General features: G+C 45.8%; 1 protein-coding gene across 1 annotated transcript in view; it reads right to left on the reverse strand.

The window, feature by feature from the left end:
* The window catches only part of Myo1e (myosin IE), a 195,398-nt gene that overhangs the window by 60,282 nt on the left and 116,834 nt on the right, over positions 1-18,282 (reverse strand). Inside the window, exons 6-10 of the mRNA XM_013346406.2 lie at positions 15,148-15,237; positions 13,273-13,404; positions 10,069-10,203; positions 7,837-7,969; positions 355-551 (exon numbers count right to left, since the gene is read on the reverse strand). Of these exons, the coding sequence (XP_013201860.1) occupies positions 355-551; positions 7,837-7,969; positions 10,069-10,203; positions 13,273-13,404; positions 15,148-15,237 (687 nt within the window). The remainder of the gene's footprint in view (positions 1-354; positions 552-7,836; positions 7,970-10,068; positions 10,204-13,272; positions 13,405-15,147; positions 15,238-18,282) is intronic.

Raw genomic sequence — 18,282 nt, forward strand, 5'->3', positions numbered from 1 at the left:
AAAGAAAACACAAAAACAAACAAAAAACCCAAAACAAACAAACAAACAAACAAACAAAAAACACCTTATGGCCTTTTGCTCACACTCCCTGTCTTAGATCACTGACCCAGGGGGAAAACCAGCTGCCAGTTCTGAGGACACTGAGCTGCCCTAGGAAGAGGTCTGCACAGCTATGAACAGGAATATCTAGAAGTTCGATTCAGGATTCAGCGGAAGCAGAGAGGATACACAGAGCAGAGGGGGACATGGTAACAATGCAGAGGAATGAGGCAGGCATGAGAACACACTCTCAGTCAATGCGTTCCTTATATCTAACACCTGAAGCTTTGCCCATGCCCACCCATGCTTACTTACATCTACCAGGAAGTCAAAGACTCGTGCGTGCAGGGCCTTGGCGAGTGCATCCCTGGTGTAGCAGGCCTGCTCCACGTTGAGGGTCACGTGGATGGACTCCGACTTTCCTCCCCACTTACTATCCATCTGCCGGCTCGTTAGCTTCTCTTTTAACCGGTCTTGGTTTATACCCAGCAGATACGCAGGAAAAGCCAAAACTGCAGAATAGAAAACATGATCGTCTTTCAGAACTGTAGACATTATCTTCCAGGCACAGGGAAGCCCTGGTGCATGTGTGAGCAGATAATGGGCATCAAAGTTAACTTCTAAAACTTCCGCACTGTCAGGGAAGACTTATTATCAATGCCGTGCACATTCTGTCTGTTTTCCCCAGTGGTTTTATTCTGTAAATCAATCCCTATGATTACTGAGACTTCCAATCACTCAAATCGAAAAAGGATGCAGGCCAATCTTCCCTCTCCCTCCACTTCCTCCCCCCACCCCACTGAGATCACACTGAGATACTGAAAATGGACATTTCTCTGTGCTTAAGGCAAAGACATCAACAGGAACTCAACCAACAAACATTTCTTTGGCTTTGATTAATGTTTTCTTCCTTTGGTGCAATGTTTTCATGGACTCATTTACAGAGAACTTGTAACAGCTTATTGTATCATGGACACAATAAGTCCTACAATCCCCTACTGATCGAACACTTACATTGTGAGGGATTGCAAAGAGTAGATAATAAAGAGGAAAAGACAGTAAATAACTAATAAACCCTGAAGACAATTTAGAAATTTTATCAAATAAAGAATCCTCCTGGAAAGCAGAATGCGTCGGAACAGACCATGCAATTCTAGAAGAATTTAGGACAGGAAGCTATTAACGCTTTCTGGGGTAATCAAGGAAGGGGCTTCATCTGGACTTGGTGAGCAAGGAAGAGTGGGATTTGTACAGATGTGGAGACGGGAATGATATGTGCTAAGGGGAACAAGCTGGGGGGCAGAGGCATGGCTGGACTATGCTCTGTGTTGTGTAGATAAGTAACTGCTATAGCTGAAAGCTATGGTTAAGATTGGGATAGATTTCGATGCACTGGGGAAGGGTGTTCTGGGTTGGGGGTGCAGGAGGCAGAGGGGTCTCAGAAGGCCTGTGTGTATGTATTTCTGTGCTTGTGTGGGTGTTCACAAGAGACCAGAGGTCAATGACAGATGTCTTCCTTGGCCACTCTCCGCCTTATTTTTTGAGACCAGGTCTCTAACTGAACCTGGAGCTCATTGATTTGACCATGCAGTTCACCAGCCACACCTAGGGATCCTCCTGCCACGGTTTCTCCAGTGCTGGGATGACGTGTACCTAAGCACAACTCCTGTAGATGGGTTCTGGGGATTGAAAGTAGGTTCTTGACTTGCATGGCAAGTACTTCACCAGCTGTGCCATTTCCCTACCCAGAAGGCTTCAATAGACATCACAGGAGAGTCCTCTGGGGTGGTACGTGAACAGAGGGACTGATTGGTGTCACAATACACAGTACTACCTCACAACATGCACTGAATGAAGTATTTGGGGGTCTTCGAAGAGAAAACTGAAAGCTTCCATGGGTGTGGCAAGTTGTTTCATACTTGCCAAGAGAAAAGTTACCAGGACCAAGGGGATTCCCTTGATTTCTGGTTAGAATGTTCAAATCTGGATAAATGACACCATTCTTGGGCATGAAAGAGTATTCAGATTTGAATGACAAATGAAGGACTTTATAGATTGTAGATGGATTTTTTTCATTGGAACCGGTGGCTCCACAATAAACAACATGGGGACTTATTATTAATTATGAAAGCTTGGCCAATAGCTTAGGCTTGTTTCTAACTAGCTCTTAAAACTTACATTAACTCATTTCTATTCATCTATGTGTTGCCACATGACTCATGGAATAGATACAAATGAAAAATCTGAACTTGGATAGGATTCTCTCTCTCTCTCTCTCTCAGTATAAAATTTTGCTGATATAAAGAATGTGTTGAGATCTTATGGATAGTATCACCATTGTGGCATATATCAATCATCCCAACACTTAGGCAGCAGGATTACAAGTTCAAGGTCAACCTGGGCTAAACAGTGAGATTCCATCTCAAAAACAAACAAACAAACAAACAAACATATATTCACAAAACAAAATCCCTAAAGGACCCTTTTAAGAGTGGGAAGATTTCATCAGCCTCCCAATAAAGCCGGATCTCTTTAGATTGCACAGAGGGCATTGGGATTTGATGGATGGATGTTTCTCAGCATTAACTTCTAAAGAGTCAGTCAATAAACATGCCAATACCAGAACAATGTACTTCTCATCCATATGAGGATTTCACACAAGGATTTCAGCTTCCTCTCATAAAGAGCCTGAGGCATTGATTTTTATCAAAAATCTGTCTCTTAGAAGCTAATTCTTCCTTTGAACTGAGTGAGGTCAGAGGATATTCATGAGTCACACTGGATACGTAGTTGCAGAGACCAGGGAAACATTCACCAAGTTTCAGAGATAGATAAGCCATTCCCATCAGCATCAAGTAGGATATGACTTACTAGATGCCATGGGCCTTATCGTCAATGGTTTATAAAAGGGATGGGAAGACAGTTGAGATGGTAAAGTTCTTGCTGAGCAAGTGTGAAGACCTGAGTTCAATCCCAGAACCCACGTAGAAAAGCTAGATGTGGTGGTACACCTCTGTAATCCCAGAGCAGAGGCTCTCTGACTGACCAGCCTAGCCTAACTGGGGAGTCCCAGGTCCTAGTGAGAAGATGGATGGATCTTCAGGAACAACCCCTGAGGTGGACCTCCGGTCTCCACATGTACACATGTGTATGTGCACAGACGTGCATGCAGACACAGTAGCTGAGCACGGTAGCACACACTTGTAATTCCAGTCACTCAGGAGACTGAGGTGTGAGGTCTTCAAGGTCAGGTCAGGCTGCCTACTGAGATTCCATTAAGTTAATGCCTGTTCACCAGGCTTCTCCTGCCAGGGAACTCCACAGTGAGCAAACAGCTTTATACAATGAATAGTCAGTTCAATGTGCCTGTTTTGTAAACATGGGATTCTCCTCAAGTCCATAACCATGCCAAAAGTGGGAACGAATCGGGCTGTCTGGTAGATGCTTCATGCCGTTATCTTTACGGTCTTAGCTAAGAAAACCAAACAAGGCTGAGATGAGACCCTCTGAGACAAAACAGACAGGAGGGAGTGACCGGCCATGTGCTATTCTTCCGCGTCTTGTAGCTCTGCAGAAGAGGGTGGATCTGAAAGGCTGCAGGCTCTTCAGAAACAAGGCATGGAGTGTGGCCAAGAGCTAGAGCCACAGGCTTAGCGAGAGAGCTCAGCAGACGAGGAGGAAGTACGACACTTGGTTTGGACAGAATCCATGCCATGTTTTTCAAACACAAGGTTTTATGGGCTCGTATTTTCTTCTGTGGCTGCCCTGGTGCTGAAATTATAGTTTTGCTTAGCCTGACTTCCTCCAGGCTGTGAATTTCCATGAGGGTGTGTGAGTGGGGCCGAGGTTGGGGAAGAACTTTAGCAGTGAGGCTCGGGGAAGGAGAGGCAAGAAGCAAGGATTAATCATAAAAGGTTGGCATAAGGCCTGTGGAGTTCTTCAGTCATCAGGACCAGGAAGAACCTGCTAGGAGATTATTTCAACACCTTAAGTTGATGAGGGAAGACTTAACGTGTAAGGGGAGGGTCAACCTAAGTTTCCTACTTAAATTTGAACTACAAGGAAGACAGAGAAGTCAAAAGGATGTAGCGAAATGAAATTCCTTCTTCATACGGTTAAAGGAAGTGGCAGGTTTAGGGAGCTTGCCATAGTAGGCACAAAGCCCCTGGTCCCACTCCCAGCATCACATAAGCCAGGTATTGCAGTAATGGAGAAAAAACTCAAAATAATAAAACTGATGTTATTCAGGATTTCCTTATGTATTTGCTTAGGGGACACTGAATCACACAAACGAAACTTAGCTAAAGGAGCGCTGCCTCCAAAATGCCCCAGAGATAAGTAGGCTACTAATTCGGCCTGGTAGAGATAGGGAAACTTAGGATAGAAGGGTGTAAATGTTTATTCATCAGGACTGACCAGCCATTAGGCTCCATTCCCACGACAAAGGAGACTCTCAACCAGTCAAGAGGCCCCGTTCCCACCCCCAAAGATTATCATTAAGTCTCGATCTGCCACTAAGTCCCCTGTCCTCTTATGAAGAAAAGCTTAATTCTGCCAGGTGCACAAGATGACCCTGGGTAACAACCACTAGAAAGAGAACAACACTGGTGTATTTAAAATAACCCTGGCAGCATGCAATACCTCTGCTATGTAAATCTCCTACCTGCCCAAGCGGCCAGCCTTACAGTTTCCTGTCTCTGATTAAATGGTTGAAATGTAACCGGGGCTGATCCGGAATGAGATTTAAGGATGACAGCGTTTAAGGAATGCACGAGCCTAACGCATCAGTAAAATCTCCCATTCAGGAGTGACTGCTATGGCCGCTAGCCTCACTTGTCCAGGCACTTAAGTAGAGAGCGTCCCTTCATTTCTAAGTGTGTGGCGTGAGTTCTCACCGAGAAGGCTAGCTTTCCTCTAACAAGGATGCACACCTGTAACCTTGCCATCTGGGAAGCAGACACAGGAAGATCAGAAGTTCAGTGTCACCCTTGGCTACTGAGGGAGCCTGGGCTCCATGAGGAAGACCAAAATAAAGCAAATATGGTTTATTAGGCTTTGGTGGGGTTTCAAACCCACTTATCAGTGGGTGTATCAGTGTATCAGTGGGTGGGGCCGCAGCCATCATATGTTCTTGAACTCAGTGGTTTTAAAGTAGTATTTTTTTCTTCAATAAAGTTCTTAAGTTAATTTAATATTTAATCACACTCAGGTAATATTTGATCCAAAGGACACGGTTTTACTTTCCTGATATGGATAAAGCACACAAGCATCTCTGTTAAGGTTTGCCTGGATTCTCAGCAACATACAGGAAATCCTACACCCCCACCGGTCCAAGGCAAGGTCCAATAGATGGCTAATTTGTGCCAGTTTGCAAGGGATTCTAGCCCTTCCCTTCACTAGGAAAGCTGATGTCTCTAATTATGAAAGGCATGGGTAGCTTTTATAAAGCTTCCCTTGATAAATTTACTCCAAAGATATACTGGAATAAATTTATAAGAATATTTATAAGAATAAATCTTACAGCAGTAAGATGGAATGAACCAAGGTTTGTTCTGTCTGCTTTTATCTCCTGCATGCCAGAATCACAGGGAAGCTCCACCAAGCCGTGTTTATGGGTGTTGGGGCTCAAACCCAAGGTTTTATGAATGTCAGGTACCAATTGAGCTACACGCCCCAGACACCATCTTAATACTTAGCAACAGTTGGTGGTTAAACAACTCAAAGCATATCCAAGCAATACAAAGCTGTGCAGCTATAAAAGAGAAATGGATACAGAATCATCTCCCAGACACAGTGCTACCTGGACAAACACTCGTGGAACACGGTGATAGAAGTTCACATCACAGTCTGGAAACAGGAGAAAGATGTATGTATGGTCACTATGCAACTCCCGTTTCTGGAAACCCTGATGACCACCATAAGGGAGGCAGAGATGGGCAAAGGCATAAACAGGTACCCAGCTGACCACGCTACTATATGACCAACTGAAGAACCCAGAACCAGAAGAAGGAGTGGTGGTTAGGGCTGTGTACTTCTCTGTTAAACCGACCTGGTTCCTAGCTTAGCCTTCTCTGGCCTCCACTGTACCACCATCCCTCCTCAGGGAATTTCACAAACAGTTACCAGTTTCACCAGCCTTCCACATGTGCCAGGGAAGGCTGCTAGCCCTGGATGCCATCACTGAACAGTGAACTCCTTGTTGGTTGGAAGAACCAGGGACATGCTTGCTGGGTCAGTGTCAAACTGATACTCAAGTACAAAGAGGCAGTAAGGATTTTACTTCTCAGGGAGCCAGAGAATCCCAGTCTCCTTCCATAGACACCACCAGCGCAGCAGAACTGTGAAACTGATGTGGGTAGGTGCCGATGACCCTTCTGTACTCTTGGGTGCATTAGTTTCATATCAAGGGTAAAGTCCGCGGCGTCTACAGGCAGAGTCACCATTGTGATTAGGTCATAATCCTGGGCTTCATGCACACTCGGCATTTTTCCTGTTTCCTGGACACTCCCTTGTTAAATATATTTGTTTTTATCAGATAAAGATAGACATCGACATCAGACGTTAGCAAAACTTCCCTCTTTTATGAGAAAAAAAAAGAAAACATAAAAAAGGATCCTTATTTGGAATGGAAATCTCCCTACTGCACTGTCAGCAATGAGTGGGATACTATTTATTACCAAGCATCTAAAATTATCCCTAAAGAATGCTGAGAAGGGGAGAAATGCCTTCCTGGGTGGCTGGGGTGGATGTGAGTTCTGAGAACGGCCTGGAGGACCACCGATGCCTGAGAGGCTGGGGTCATAAGCCATAGGGTTTGTGGTAGATCACAGGCATAGGGGACCAGTAGAACTTACTGTAGGAAGGACCATAGTTTCCTCTGAAAGAATAAAAATGACCATTCGGGTCTCAAGGCTAAGACAGACGTGGTCACCAGGAACGTCAACCCAATGGTCAAAGTTCATTTCTCTTTGTCCAGAAATCTAATCTAAGTCAGATCCATGGGACAAACTACAAACCCATGAGCATCCTGTCCCTTGCCTGCCAGGACAGCTAGGGACCTGTCCATCAATAAAGCCAGGTCCAGGAGGGGTTTTCACCAAGTGGCTCATTGGAGACACTAAGCCAGTACTCTAATCATCAAAGCATGCTTCATCTTTGAGACTAGACCAGTGCAACGGCTCAGTGGGTTCTGATGCCCTAATTTCCATTCCCAGGACACACATGGTAGAAGGAGAGAACCAATTCCCAGATGCTGTCCTCTGACCTCTACATACATGCCATGGCATGTGTGTGTACCCCCAAACTAAAAAATAATAGTAAATGAGATGTTCATTATTATACCAGGTTTAGTTCAAGGTTGAATTCTGCCAGGCTTCTCCAAGGTTAATAATGAATAGAAATAATTTTCAAATTATCTGTGGTGTATAAGATGTGGAGGTAAGGGAGAGAAGAGGAATGGGGGGGGAGTAGGAAAGAGGGAGAAGAGGGTAGAGAAAACCACATAGGAGAGGAGGAAGGAGAGAGGAGAGGAAGAGGAAATGGGGGGATAGAGAGAGGAAGAGAGATGAGACAACACAGGGGTGAGGAGGGGAGGGGAGGGAAGGGGAGAGGAGGGGAGATCGGGTGCATTAAAGAGATCTAGTCTCTCCTGAGGACACATGACTTCTCATTTCTTACCAATGCACCTCATTAGCAATCTAGGCCAAGCCAAGGGGTAGGTCGCCTTTCCCTCCCTCCCTCCCTCCCTCCCTCCCTCCCTCCCTCCCCTCCCTCCCCAGCCCAGGCAGAGCTACGCACATTCTTCGCTCTCCACTGCTGCATAGTTGCCCACTTCTTTGAAGCTGATGTTTCCCAAGTGGAGAATTCCAGCCACAATCTGCAACACCAGCGTCTGCTCCTCTGAGAAGATCCCGATCACATTCATGGCGTGCTGGAAGACACAGAGAGAGGGGTTAGCCAGACAGCCTGGCTGCTGACCGTGTGAGCAGGCAACAAACACGGCATGGAGCGACTTGTACAGTGAGCGTGTAGCTTCGCCTGAGATGATGGGAACTCTCCATCAATGTGATCTGTAACCTGTGTACTTGCTCATCCTTTTTTGTGTGTGTGTGCACAAGTGTACACACTCATGCGTGTGCAGAAGCATGTGTATGTGGAGGTCAGAGGCTGATGTAGGGTGTGCCTTTGTCATTTGATTTCCGCATTTAGTTGCTTGAGACAATGATATCCCATTAACTTGGACTTCACTGATTTGGCTAGTCTAGATAATCAACAAGACCCAGGAATCCTCCTGGCTTTGCCTCCCCAGGGCTGGGATTACAGTGTATGCTGCCAAACCCTGCTGCTGCTACAGTTACTGCTTCTCCTCCTCCTCCTCTTCCTTATGGGTTCTGGGAATCGAACTCGGAGCCTCAGGCAATTTGTGACAAGCAATTTGGCAAACAATTTGCTGACCGAGTCACCATATCCCTAGACTTCATGTGTTATCAGAAGTCCTGCTGGAAGGGCAAGTCTGTCTTTAAATACAATGAACTCTCTAGGAAAACCTTAGACCCTAGAGGATCTCCAAGAAGATAGAGTCTGGGTACAAGTTTCCAGGTCTGCCCTGTCCCAAGTGAGTTCTGGCTGCCAACCCTCTTCAAGGGTATTACTTTCCCATATCCAACCACCCCAAGATGTCTTCCCCTTTGTGGAGAGGGAGACAGAAAGATTTTATAAACAAAAACATCTTTTAAAATCTCTAGAACTACAGACCACTAAAAGCCAAGTTTCTGAGTCCATTAAATTAAAGTGGCCGAGTCTTGGATTTCTGTAACTTGAGACAACTTTTCCCAAGGACAGTGTTGAGCCCTCCGCCCACTGCTTTTCCCTCGTTCCTTGAAGGCTGTGGCTGGGCAGTCTTGGGACCTGTCACTTCTGAGCCAACTCCCTCCCACTGACTCTCCGCTGCTCATTCTGGGCCCCCCTTAGTTCTCAGTAGACAGACAGGCCTGAGCTTGCTGTTGACTCAAGAACAACCTCCTGCAGTCCTCGAAGGATGAGAGGGTAACAGGCCTACCTCCAGAAAGGTTTAGACTACATGATTCAGGTCAGTTTCAGGCGGGTCACAAAACCTTGAAATTCTAGTGCTGTAACCCGGACTGTGACATGTGTTTGATGTGAGCAGCCCAGAGCACATTACAATATTGTCCTTTGACCACGAAACTCAGAGGTAACAAAAAGTCACTGGAAACAGAAAAACAAGATCAAGAGGATGAAACAAACAAAACTTAAGTGTTTTAAATTTTTTGTTTGCTTATTTGTTTGTTTTTTAAAACAGGGTCTCACTATGTAGCTCTGGCTGTCCTGGAACGCGCTCTGTAGACTCGGCTGGTCTTGAGCTTACCAAGATCCACCTGCCTCTGCCTCCTGAGTGCTGGGATTAAAGGCGTGTGCCACTACGCTCAGTATATATAAATTTATATATATAAATTTTTACCTTTGTGTATCTGTGTGAGTGTGTATGCTATATGTGTGCAGGTACCCACAGATGCCAGAAGAATGTATTAGATCCTCCGGAACTGAAGTTCTAGGCCGGTGTGAGCTGCCAGGTGTGGCTGCTGGAAACTGAACGTGGATCCCCTGCAAGAACAGCAAGCACTCTTCTCCAGGCCCTAAAATTTTCTATCTTCAATGAAGATCACAAAGTGGCTTGTGGCCTTCCTAAGGAACAGCTCTCCATGTATTTATTGACTGCTCAGCAAACTAGCAGGCTAAATTCACCCCCACAACTATCTTGGTCTGTTTATCAGAACACTGTTGCAGGAGGGTAATGATGCATTTGCTTTTTACTCATTTCAAACCATCGTGTGGCAACTGGGTGCATGGCTCTCCAAGGTGCTGAACCCAGGTTTTCCATAGTGCTCACAGTGACTGCGGGGGGGGGGGGGGCAGGTCATACTGTCTGCTTCATTGACCTTTCCTGCCCTCCGCCTCAGTTGACACTCAGGCAGGAGAGCGGAGACTGCCCTGCCCGGTACCCGCACTTACCAGGGTTTCCTGGAACTCCCGTTTGTCGTCGATGTCATCGACCTTGTAGGACCCTGAGAGGCTCAGGTAGTAATAGTAGTCCATGCTGGTGATGCCAAGACTTTGCTTCTGCTCTGCAGAGGCGCCCTCGATGAGCTGCCGTAAGAATACACAGGACGTGTCAGGACACGGGCCCACAAACACCCACAATCACCTTGGGGTTTCAGGACCACCATCCCTGAGCCCAGGCGGGAGTCAGGGGTTCTAGCCTGCAGAATCTGAGGGAGTTTATAAATATCATTTGGGGTTGCAGTTGTATAAGCCCCAGATTGGTCTACAAGCTACAATTTTTGTTGTTTTACGGTATACGGATGCTGCCTGCATGGATGCAGTGCCCATGGAGGCCAGAAGAGGGCATCAGATCCTCTGGAACTGAGTCAGAAATGGCTGTGAGTATCAGGTAGGTTCTGGGAACTGAACCTGGTCCTCTGAAAGATCACTCTTAAGTACCTAGTCATCTCCCCAGCCCAACTTCCAGTTCTTAACTCTGATAAAGCCTGAGAGAACTCAGGTTCTCTTCATGTCTGTAAGAGAACTGTATGCTGTACTAGTGGCCCCATGGAAAAGTAGGATACAAAGTAGACCATAGCCTCTGAATTCCTACCCAACTTAGTTTTTCTACACTTCTTGCCCCAGGATGAATATTTGTAAATGGAGGTCTTGCCCTGTGATGTATATTTGTAAATGGAGGCTTCTTGTTCGTTTCCTAGATATCCAGACCCGAGTAATCACACAGAACTATATTAATTACAACACTGTTTGGCCAATAGCTCTTATATCTTAAATTAACCCATTTCTGTTATTCTGCATATTACCACAGGGCTGTGGTTTACCAGTGTTGGCATGTTATTCCCTTGGCAGCTACATGGTGTCTCCCTGACTCTGCCTACTCTTTCTCTATATCTCTGTTCGGATTTCCCATGTGGCTTTACTCTAAGCCATTGGCCAGAACAGCTTTATTCATCAGCCAATTAAAAAAGCAACACATATACAGAAGGACATTCTACGTCATATATTTTAGAATGGCTATGGGTTATTTCTCTGCATTCTGAAACCTCCTGGTCTACTGAGTTCTTCTGTTTGCTTCATGCTTATGGTTCAAGATGGGAGTTCTTTGCTTCCTATCCCTGCCATCACGCCTGCTGCCTGTTGCCATGCTGGTCCCAGCATGGCCTCCCACCCTCTGAATTGTAAGCTCAAATAAACTCTTTCTTCCATAAGTTGCCTTGGTCGTGGTGTATATCACAGCAACAGCAAAGTGACTAAGACAACCACTGTCTCCAGTTTATGCGGTGCTGGGGATTGAACCCAGGGCTTTGTGCATGCTAGGCAAGCACTCTACCAACTGAGCCACATTCCAGCCCCTGAAGAATCTTGGCGTACCACCTATAACCTTTCCCCTATTCTTGCTTGTTTGAAGACAACACCTCCCTCCTGTTCAGTCTTCTCGCTCAGACACATAAAAAATACCCTCCTCCTGTTCAGTTTTCTTGCTCAGACACATGTGCCCTTTTCCCTTGCATCTTCAAATGCCCACTTCTCCAGCTCTGACTGTATAGGCTGCTCTCTGCCTTCATTGAACACTTTGCCCTGAGCATCCTCAAGCCATGCCGTCTGCTTCCTCACCACGATTTAGCCACACTCTGTAGCCTCTCCTCTTAGGGCTCTGGAAAACTGCTCTCCCGCTTTCTTTCTCAAGGCTCAAGCCAACAGGCTGTTCTTGGTCCTGCCCGTTTTCCTCCTCCCAGAACTTAGAAATTTGACCCCGAGGCTTTCTGGAAAGCAGCACCAAGCTCGCCAGGCCCCTTCTTCTACACGGTTCCCCTGGTCCTAGATAGAAACCTTATTTCTCTCTCTGCTCGCTATGCAGTTTTTCAGCAAATAGGCACTAAAAGAATTGGTTGCCATTGGAGATAGCTGTGTAACTGAGAGACGGAGTGTGAGCTTCTCGCATAAGTTAATCTCTTTCTAACCTAGAGGTCCTAGAACACCACTGGACCAAAGAGAAAGCAAACCGCAGATCCCTGATATGAAAATAATCATTAGGTTAACTCGAACATCACAGTTTTGAACATGGCATGCTTATGTTTCTATAGACTCAAAAACGTTTTTCCAAATGGCTGGATTGGCAAGGTCGAGAGGCCCATGCCTATGATCTCAGCTACTCGGGAGGCTAAGGTAGGAGGATCACAAGTTTGAGGCCTGCCCAGGCTACCAACTGAGTTCGAGGCCAGCGTAGTGACTTCGTGAGACTCTGTCTCAAAATGAAAGCAGTAAAAAGAGGGTTGAGGATACAGCTCTGTGGAAGAGCGCTGGCCTGGTACTGAACAACTGAACCGGATGATTGCCAAAGCCTGAAACAGTCGGGGCATGCTGGGCTTGCTCTGAGGTTCCCAAGCCTGAGGAGACACTCTCATCCAATAGTGACCCTGTTGGAGGTATCCGCCCCCGGACACTTGGCTCCCATCACCTGACTTCCTTGCTCAACACCTCCTCCCCTCTCTGCCCAGGGTGCTCCTTCCTTAGTGGACAGTCTCTGTCTTCCCTTAGCTCCAGCTTTCCCCACACAAATTCCCACTTGGGAAATCATCCAACAAACACTCCCGCTTCTGTTTTTGAAGTTTGTTAACAATTTCCCAATTATTTAACTTTGGGGAAATTTGCCTTGTTGCCCTAATTAGAATTCAACACTCCTTGAGGACAGGGATATCCCCATGCTCCTTTTAGACATGTGTACAAACCCCAGGGCATCTCTCTGGGCTTGAGAGCCGAGAGGCAAAAAACTGATCGTAGCTCATGCTACTGCACACTGGGCGATCAAAGACAAACAAGGGCTCCTCTTCACCACGTGGGGCCCAGGAATTGAACTCAGGACATCATGCTTGGTCTCATGGTGTCTTCATCCTCTGAGCCATCTCACTGACCTTTCCAGTTTTGTTTTTTCCTGTTTCTTGTTTTTTTTTTTTTCTCGAGGTTTCTCTATGTTGCTTTGGAGCCTGTCCTAGAATTCGCTCTGTAGACCAGACTGGCCTCGAACTCACAGAGATCCGCCTGTCTCTGCCCCCGAGTGCTGGGATTAAAGGCGTGCACCACCACCCAGCCAGCTTTGTTTTGTAATGTGGAGAAGGAATAAAGGACTGGGAAAGAAAAACGGCAAAGGAAAACCTGGTAGAATATGTGAAAGCTCCTCTCTCCCGGGTTCCTCATCACCACTCTGGACTTTTCCAGAAGGAAGTTGGAGATCTTGCCACCATCTGGTTCCCCACCTGGACTGAACTGGATTTCAAAGTATTTTCCCTGCAAGACAATTAGCAATTTCCTTTAGTACTTGGTAAACAAAAACACAGACTTGGAATACAGGGCATAATTCAAGGAAATTCATTAATGGAAGACATTCTGGATTAGCCCAGCTCTGAGCTAGACTTCCTTACTTTATACCAAACAATGCCCCGGCGCTTGCCAGTCACACAGTTCTGCATTCGGAGGATTAATCCCATGGCCAGACTAAATAAGGAGAACTTGTAACACACTCATTTTCTCCCCATCTGTGTCTGAAGACAGAGACCCGCACAGTGCCCAGGTTGCCACATTGTTCTTCTAGAAGAATGTATCTGCAGTCAATAGGACCTTGGTTACTATCAAATTCTCTATCATGCTTGCCTGACCAAGATACAGAAAATTGCATGTGGCTTTAAACCTACATTTCCTAATAATTAGTGAGAGTATCACTTGATACTATCGGGCATGAGAGAGAGAGAGAGAGAGAGATAGAGAGAGAGAGAGAGAGAGAGAGAGAGAGAGAGAGAGAGAGAGAGAGAGAGAGAGAGAGAAATTTCCCCTCTTCGATGTCATTATCTAAGACACAGAGAAAAAAAATTATACTTTCTTCTTCTCTCTCTATTAGGGTTACATGGTTATAAATGCTGGGCTCTTGCTTTCTAAAGGCTAACTGAGTTATATTCTCAGAATAATAATAATAATAATAATAATAATAATAAAAACTTATAACAGGAGAAGGCAAGGGAAGTCATAATGATATTTTCCCTGCTCCCTAAGGAAGGCGAGTATGGGCAGGTAGCTAAAGGGTTAAAGTTGACAGTGTCTATTTTTACAAGGCATGTTAAGAATGATAATTAGAGGAAAAAGGTCATGTGGAAAATTCATTCACAGCGTGTTTCTTCTGTCATTACCTAGAAAGGTCAGAATAGAACATCCCAACTATGAAACAAGCGAGAATAAGAGCAGACAATGAGGGGCGTGACGCGGGTTTCGTAGCTGGCTGTCGGAGACTGACAATGACTGCCAGAGACCATCGGGAGACTTCTCTAGGAAATAAGACATTCCTTACTGAATAAAGGCCAACGGGGTGAACTACACCTGCAATTCCAGCACACGGGGGAGGGGGCAGAGATGGACCTCCTAGACGACATAAGAAATTTAAGGCTGGCCTGGGCTATGTAAGAGACCGTCTCAAAAGAAAAATACTTAAAAAAAATTAAGTAAAGGCTTTTTTTTTTTTTTAAGTGAGAAAGAAACTGTTTTTCTTTGAAAGTCCCACCCACTGCTTGTCTTGAAACCAGCCCACCATCAGCCTTACAGATGGTTCCTGCCTGGGTGCCAGACAGGCTGAATGGCTGAAAGAGCACGCTAAATCTCCAGGCATCTGTATCTGGTTTCCAATGCACCTTTTGGCCTTTAGGAATGGTCACATTTCCATACCCTACTGCCAACAACTCTGGACAGATACATTGAAAGCATTCACAGCACTGCAAGGGAAACCTTGTCCTAGCTCTGGGGACACAGTTAGGAGGCACTGGGGCCAGGGGCTCTTCATTCTGTGAGCATACAAAAGAAAGCAGATTCAGAAATCCAGGAGGTGGGGTAGGGAGAGGACATGAGGGGAGGAAAGGTCTCTCAGGTGCTCCCTTAGCCCAGTGTCCGCTCCCTTCAGACCTAGCTCAGAGGAGCAAAGTCTCTGCAAACAGGTCCGGGTCTGCAGAACATGGGAAGTACTCCCTCAACTGGAATCGGGATACTTACGAATCGGCTGGAGTTGTTGTTGCGCACCGTCTTGGCGTTCCCAAAGGCCTCGAGGAGGGGGTTAGACTGCAGGATGATGTCCTTGACGTGCTGTTGCAGGGGACAGGAGGGGGTTAGGAAGACAAGGGATGCTCATCATATGATATCAAACTCAACTTTCCTTTGTGAGTTCGAGACCAGCCTGGTCTACAAGAGCTAGTTCCAGGACAGGCTCCAAAACCACAGAGAAACCCTGTCTGGAAAAACCAAAAAACAAAACAAAACAAAACAAAAAAAACCTCAGCTTTCCCCAAAGTCCTGCTTTCTAAGTATTGTAAGGTAAGAGGCCTTAGTCCACATGTCCTGGAGAGTTTCTGGAGAATTCAATGTGGTTTTGCATTGTATTATAGCGACAGGTTTTTTACTATGAAGCCCTGGTTGGCTTTGGATCTCACTAGGTAGACAGACTGGCCTTAAACTCACAGAGATAGATCTGCTTCTGCCTCCAGAGTGCTGGGATTGAAGATGTACATTTCTATGCCCAGCTGTTTTGTCTGTTTTGTTTGAAACAGAGTGACATGTAGCTCAGGCTAGCCTCAACCCTGATATGTATCTGAAGATAACTTTGAACTCCAGATCCTCCTGCCTCTACATGACAAGTGCTAAGACTACAGGCATATGCCACCACATGCGTTTTACACAGTGCTCGGGATCAAACCCAGGGCTCTGTGCCAGCTAATCAAGTATTCTGCCACCCGAGCCGCCTCTCCTGTTGATATTTTACTAATGCATTCTTGGAGGGCTGAAGGATCCTACTTATGTGGATAGGTTTCCCAACCCCTCCTAGGTTTTTTTTTGTTTTTTTTAAAAATATTTATTCATTTATTATGGATACAATATTCTGTTTGCATATATGCCTGCTAGAAGAGGACACTAGACCTCATTACAGATGGTTGTGAGCCACCATGTGGTTGCTGGGAATCGAACTCGGGTCCTTTGGAAGAGCACACAATGCTCTTAACCGCTGAGCCATCTCTCCAGCCCCCTCTCCTAGTTTGAAGCAGCATCCCAAAGCTGGGGTGCCACCAGGAGCCCAGAGCCCACACAGTCTGGGACTGGTTTTCCACGCTGCTTGCCGTGACCCTCTCCTGCACTCCTGGGTACAGTTGGGGATCACAGTGAGGAAGAAGTCTCTTTACTGCTGTATCTTCCCCAAGTGTTCCACTCGCAACACTGAGAGGCAAGACTTAGCTAGATGGCAAGGAATCAGTTTCTCCTTCCCAAACATCCACAGAAACACAATCTTGTGTTGTCTCAAACTCTAAATCTGCACAAATCACCTGGGGGTCTTGTTAAAATGCAGAAGTAAGTTTAAAAGGTCTGGGGCAGGGCCCAGGAAACTGCATTTCAAAGCAATCCCTGCTCACAGGGAGCTTGCTGCCAAGCCTGGGTCTGAACCTCAGGACCCACACAGTGGTTAACGGACGCCCTTAAAGCAGGCCTGGCGTTACTGCTTATTCTAGCATGGACTCACACTCAGGTCAGCCAGGGGCAACACGAGATCGTGTGACACAGCTCCTGGCCAACAACAGGAGAAGAATTTAGTGTGAACACTCCAGTCCTATGCCAGACTTAGAAGTGTGCAAAACCCATCACAGACATGAGGCTTCTCAGCTGATAGGACCCGGCACCGGGGAGGGCTTTTGACAGTGACTCACTCCTTGTACATCTAATTATTCCCGTGCTATGGTTAAATGTGTTCCAGAAATAACAAGTCTCCTGGCTTGTGCTCTTGAGCTACTGACTAATTTGAAGCCAAGAGTTCTGGATCAATGTCCTCAAAGGAAAACAGGAAGAGAAAAATCAACATTAACCGTCTGCAGCTTGGCCACTGGGTCACAGGCTACAGCAAACGGGACTAGATGAAGGTACTAAAACTGACTATGGGTCAAGTCTATGTCCTCCTATGGTACCCTTAAACATCCCAGAAGAGAGAATGCCACAAAGCTCGGGAGGGAGCATCCCACTCCACACAGGGAGTGGCAGTCACTAGCGCCAAGGCAAACTCTGGGTGGTCCCACCATCCGGTCAGTTCCAGACTTAGCAGACTAAGCTGCTTCTCTCCTTCACAAGCCAGAGCTGTATATAAACTTTGCATTACTTTGTAAAGTAAATTTGGAATATGTAAATCTTTATTATTCCTTTTAATCTTTTGTTTGCAGGCTAGATGTGCTACACCACTTAATGACACTCAGTTTCTCCTTGGGAGATATAGAAAGAAAAGATCTGGAAGCTTCTCCCTTTAAAAAAATATAGCCTTATTTATTATTATTATTATTATGATGATGATGATGTTGATGATTCTTTTTGGCTGCAATGCTGGGATGAAACAAACTCAGGACAATTGATTCAGACATGCTAGGCATGCATTCTTTCTCTCCTCCATTTATTATTATTATTATTATTATTATTATTATTATTATTATTATATTTTTCAATACAGCGTTTCTCTGTGTAATAGCTCCAGTTGTCCTGTATCTCACTTTGTAGACCAGGCTGGCTTCTAACTCACAGAGATCTGCTTGCCTCTGCCTCCCAAGTGCTGTGATTAAAGGCGTGTGTTACCAATGCCCAGCTTCCTTTTATTACTTTTTAAAAGATGGTTTCATATAGCGCAGACTGGCCCTGACCACAGGACCCTGAACCCTCCATTTGCCTGCTTCCATTTCCCTAGAGCTAGGATTACATGCGTGTAGCCACCACATGTAGTTTATGCAGGGTTGGGGATGAAACTTAGGGCCTTGTGCAAGTGAGGGAAGTCCTCTTGAACAAGCTTAACACTGAGCTACATGCCCAGCTCAAGAGTGGGATTTGGGCTATAGCTCAGCTGATAAATTGAAGCCTGGGGTTCCATCCCCAGCACCAAATAACCTGGACAGGATGATGCATTCTTATAGCCCCAGAGGTAGAGGCAGGGGTTTCAGAAGTTTAAGGCTGTTTTTGACAATTAGTAAGATCTTACCTCAAAACACAATAACAACAACATGTTAGAACTGCTGTGTGAGACACCTTCCTAGATTTTGCTGAGACACCCTCATTGGCCTGTGCTATTTTATGCTCCTATTAGTAACAAAAGTGACTGTGCCCCAACATTTT

Source organism: Microtus ochrogaster, chromosome 5 (assembly GCF_000317375.1).
Source record: "Microtus ochrogaster isolate Prairie Vole_2 chromosome 5, MicOch1.0, whole genome shotgun sequence".
NCBI lineage: Eukaryota > Metazoa > Chordata > Mammalia > Rodentia > Cricetidae > Microtus > Microtus ochrogaster.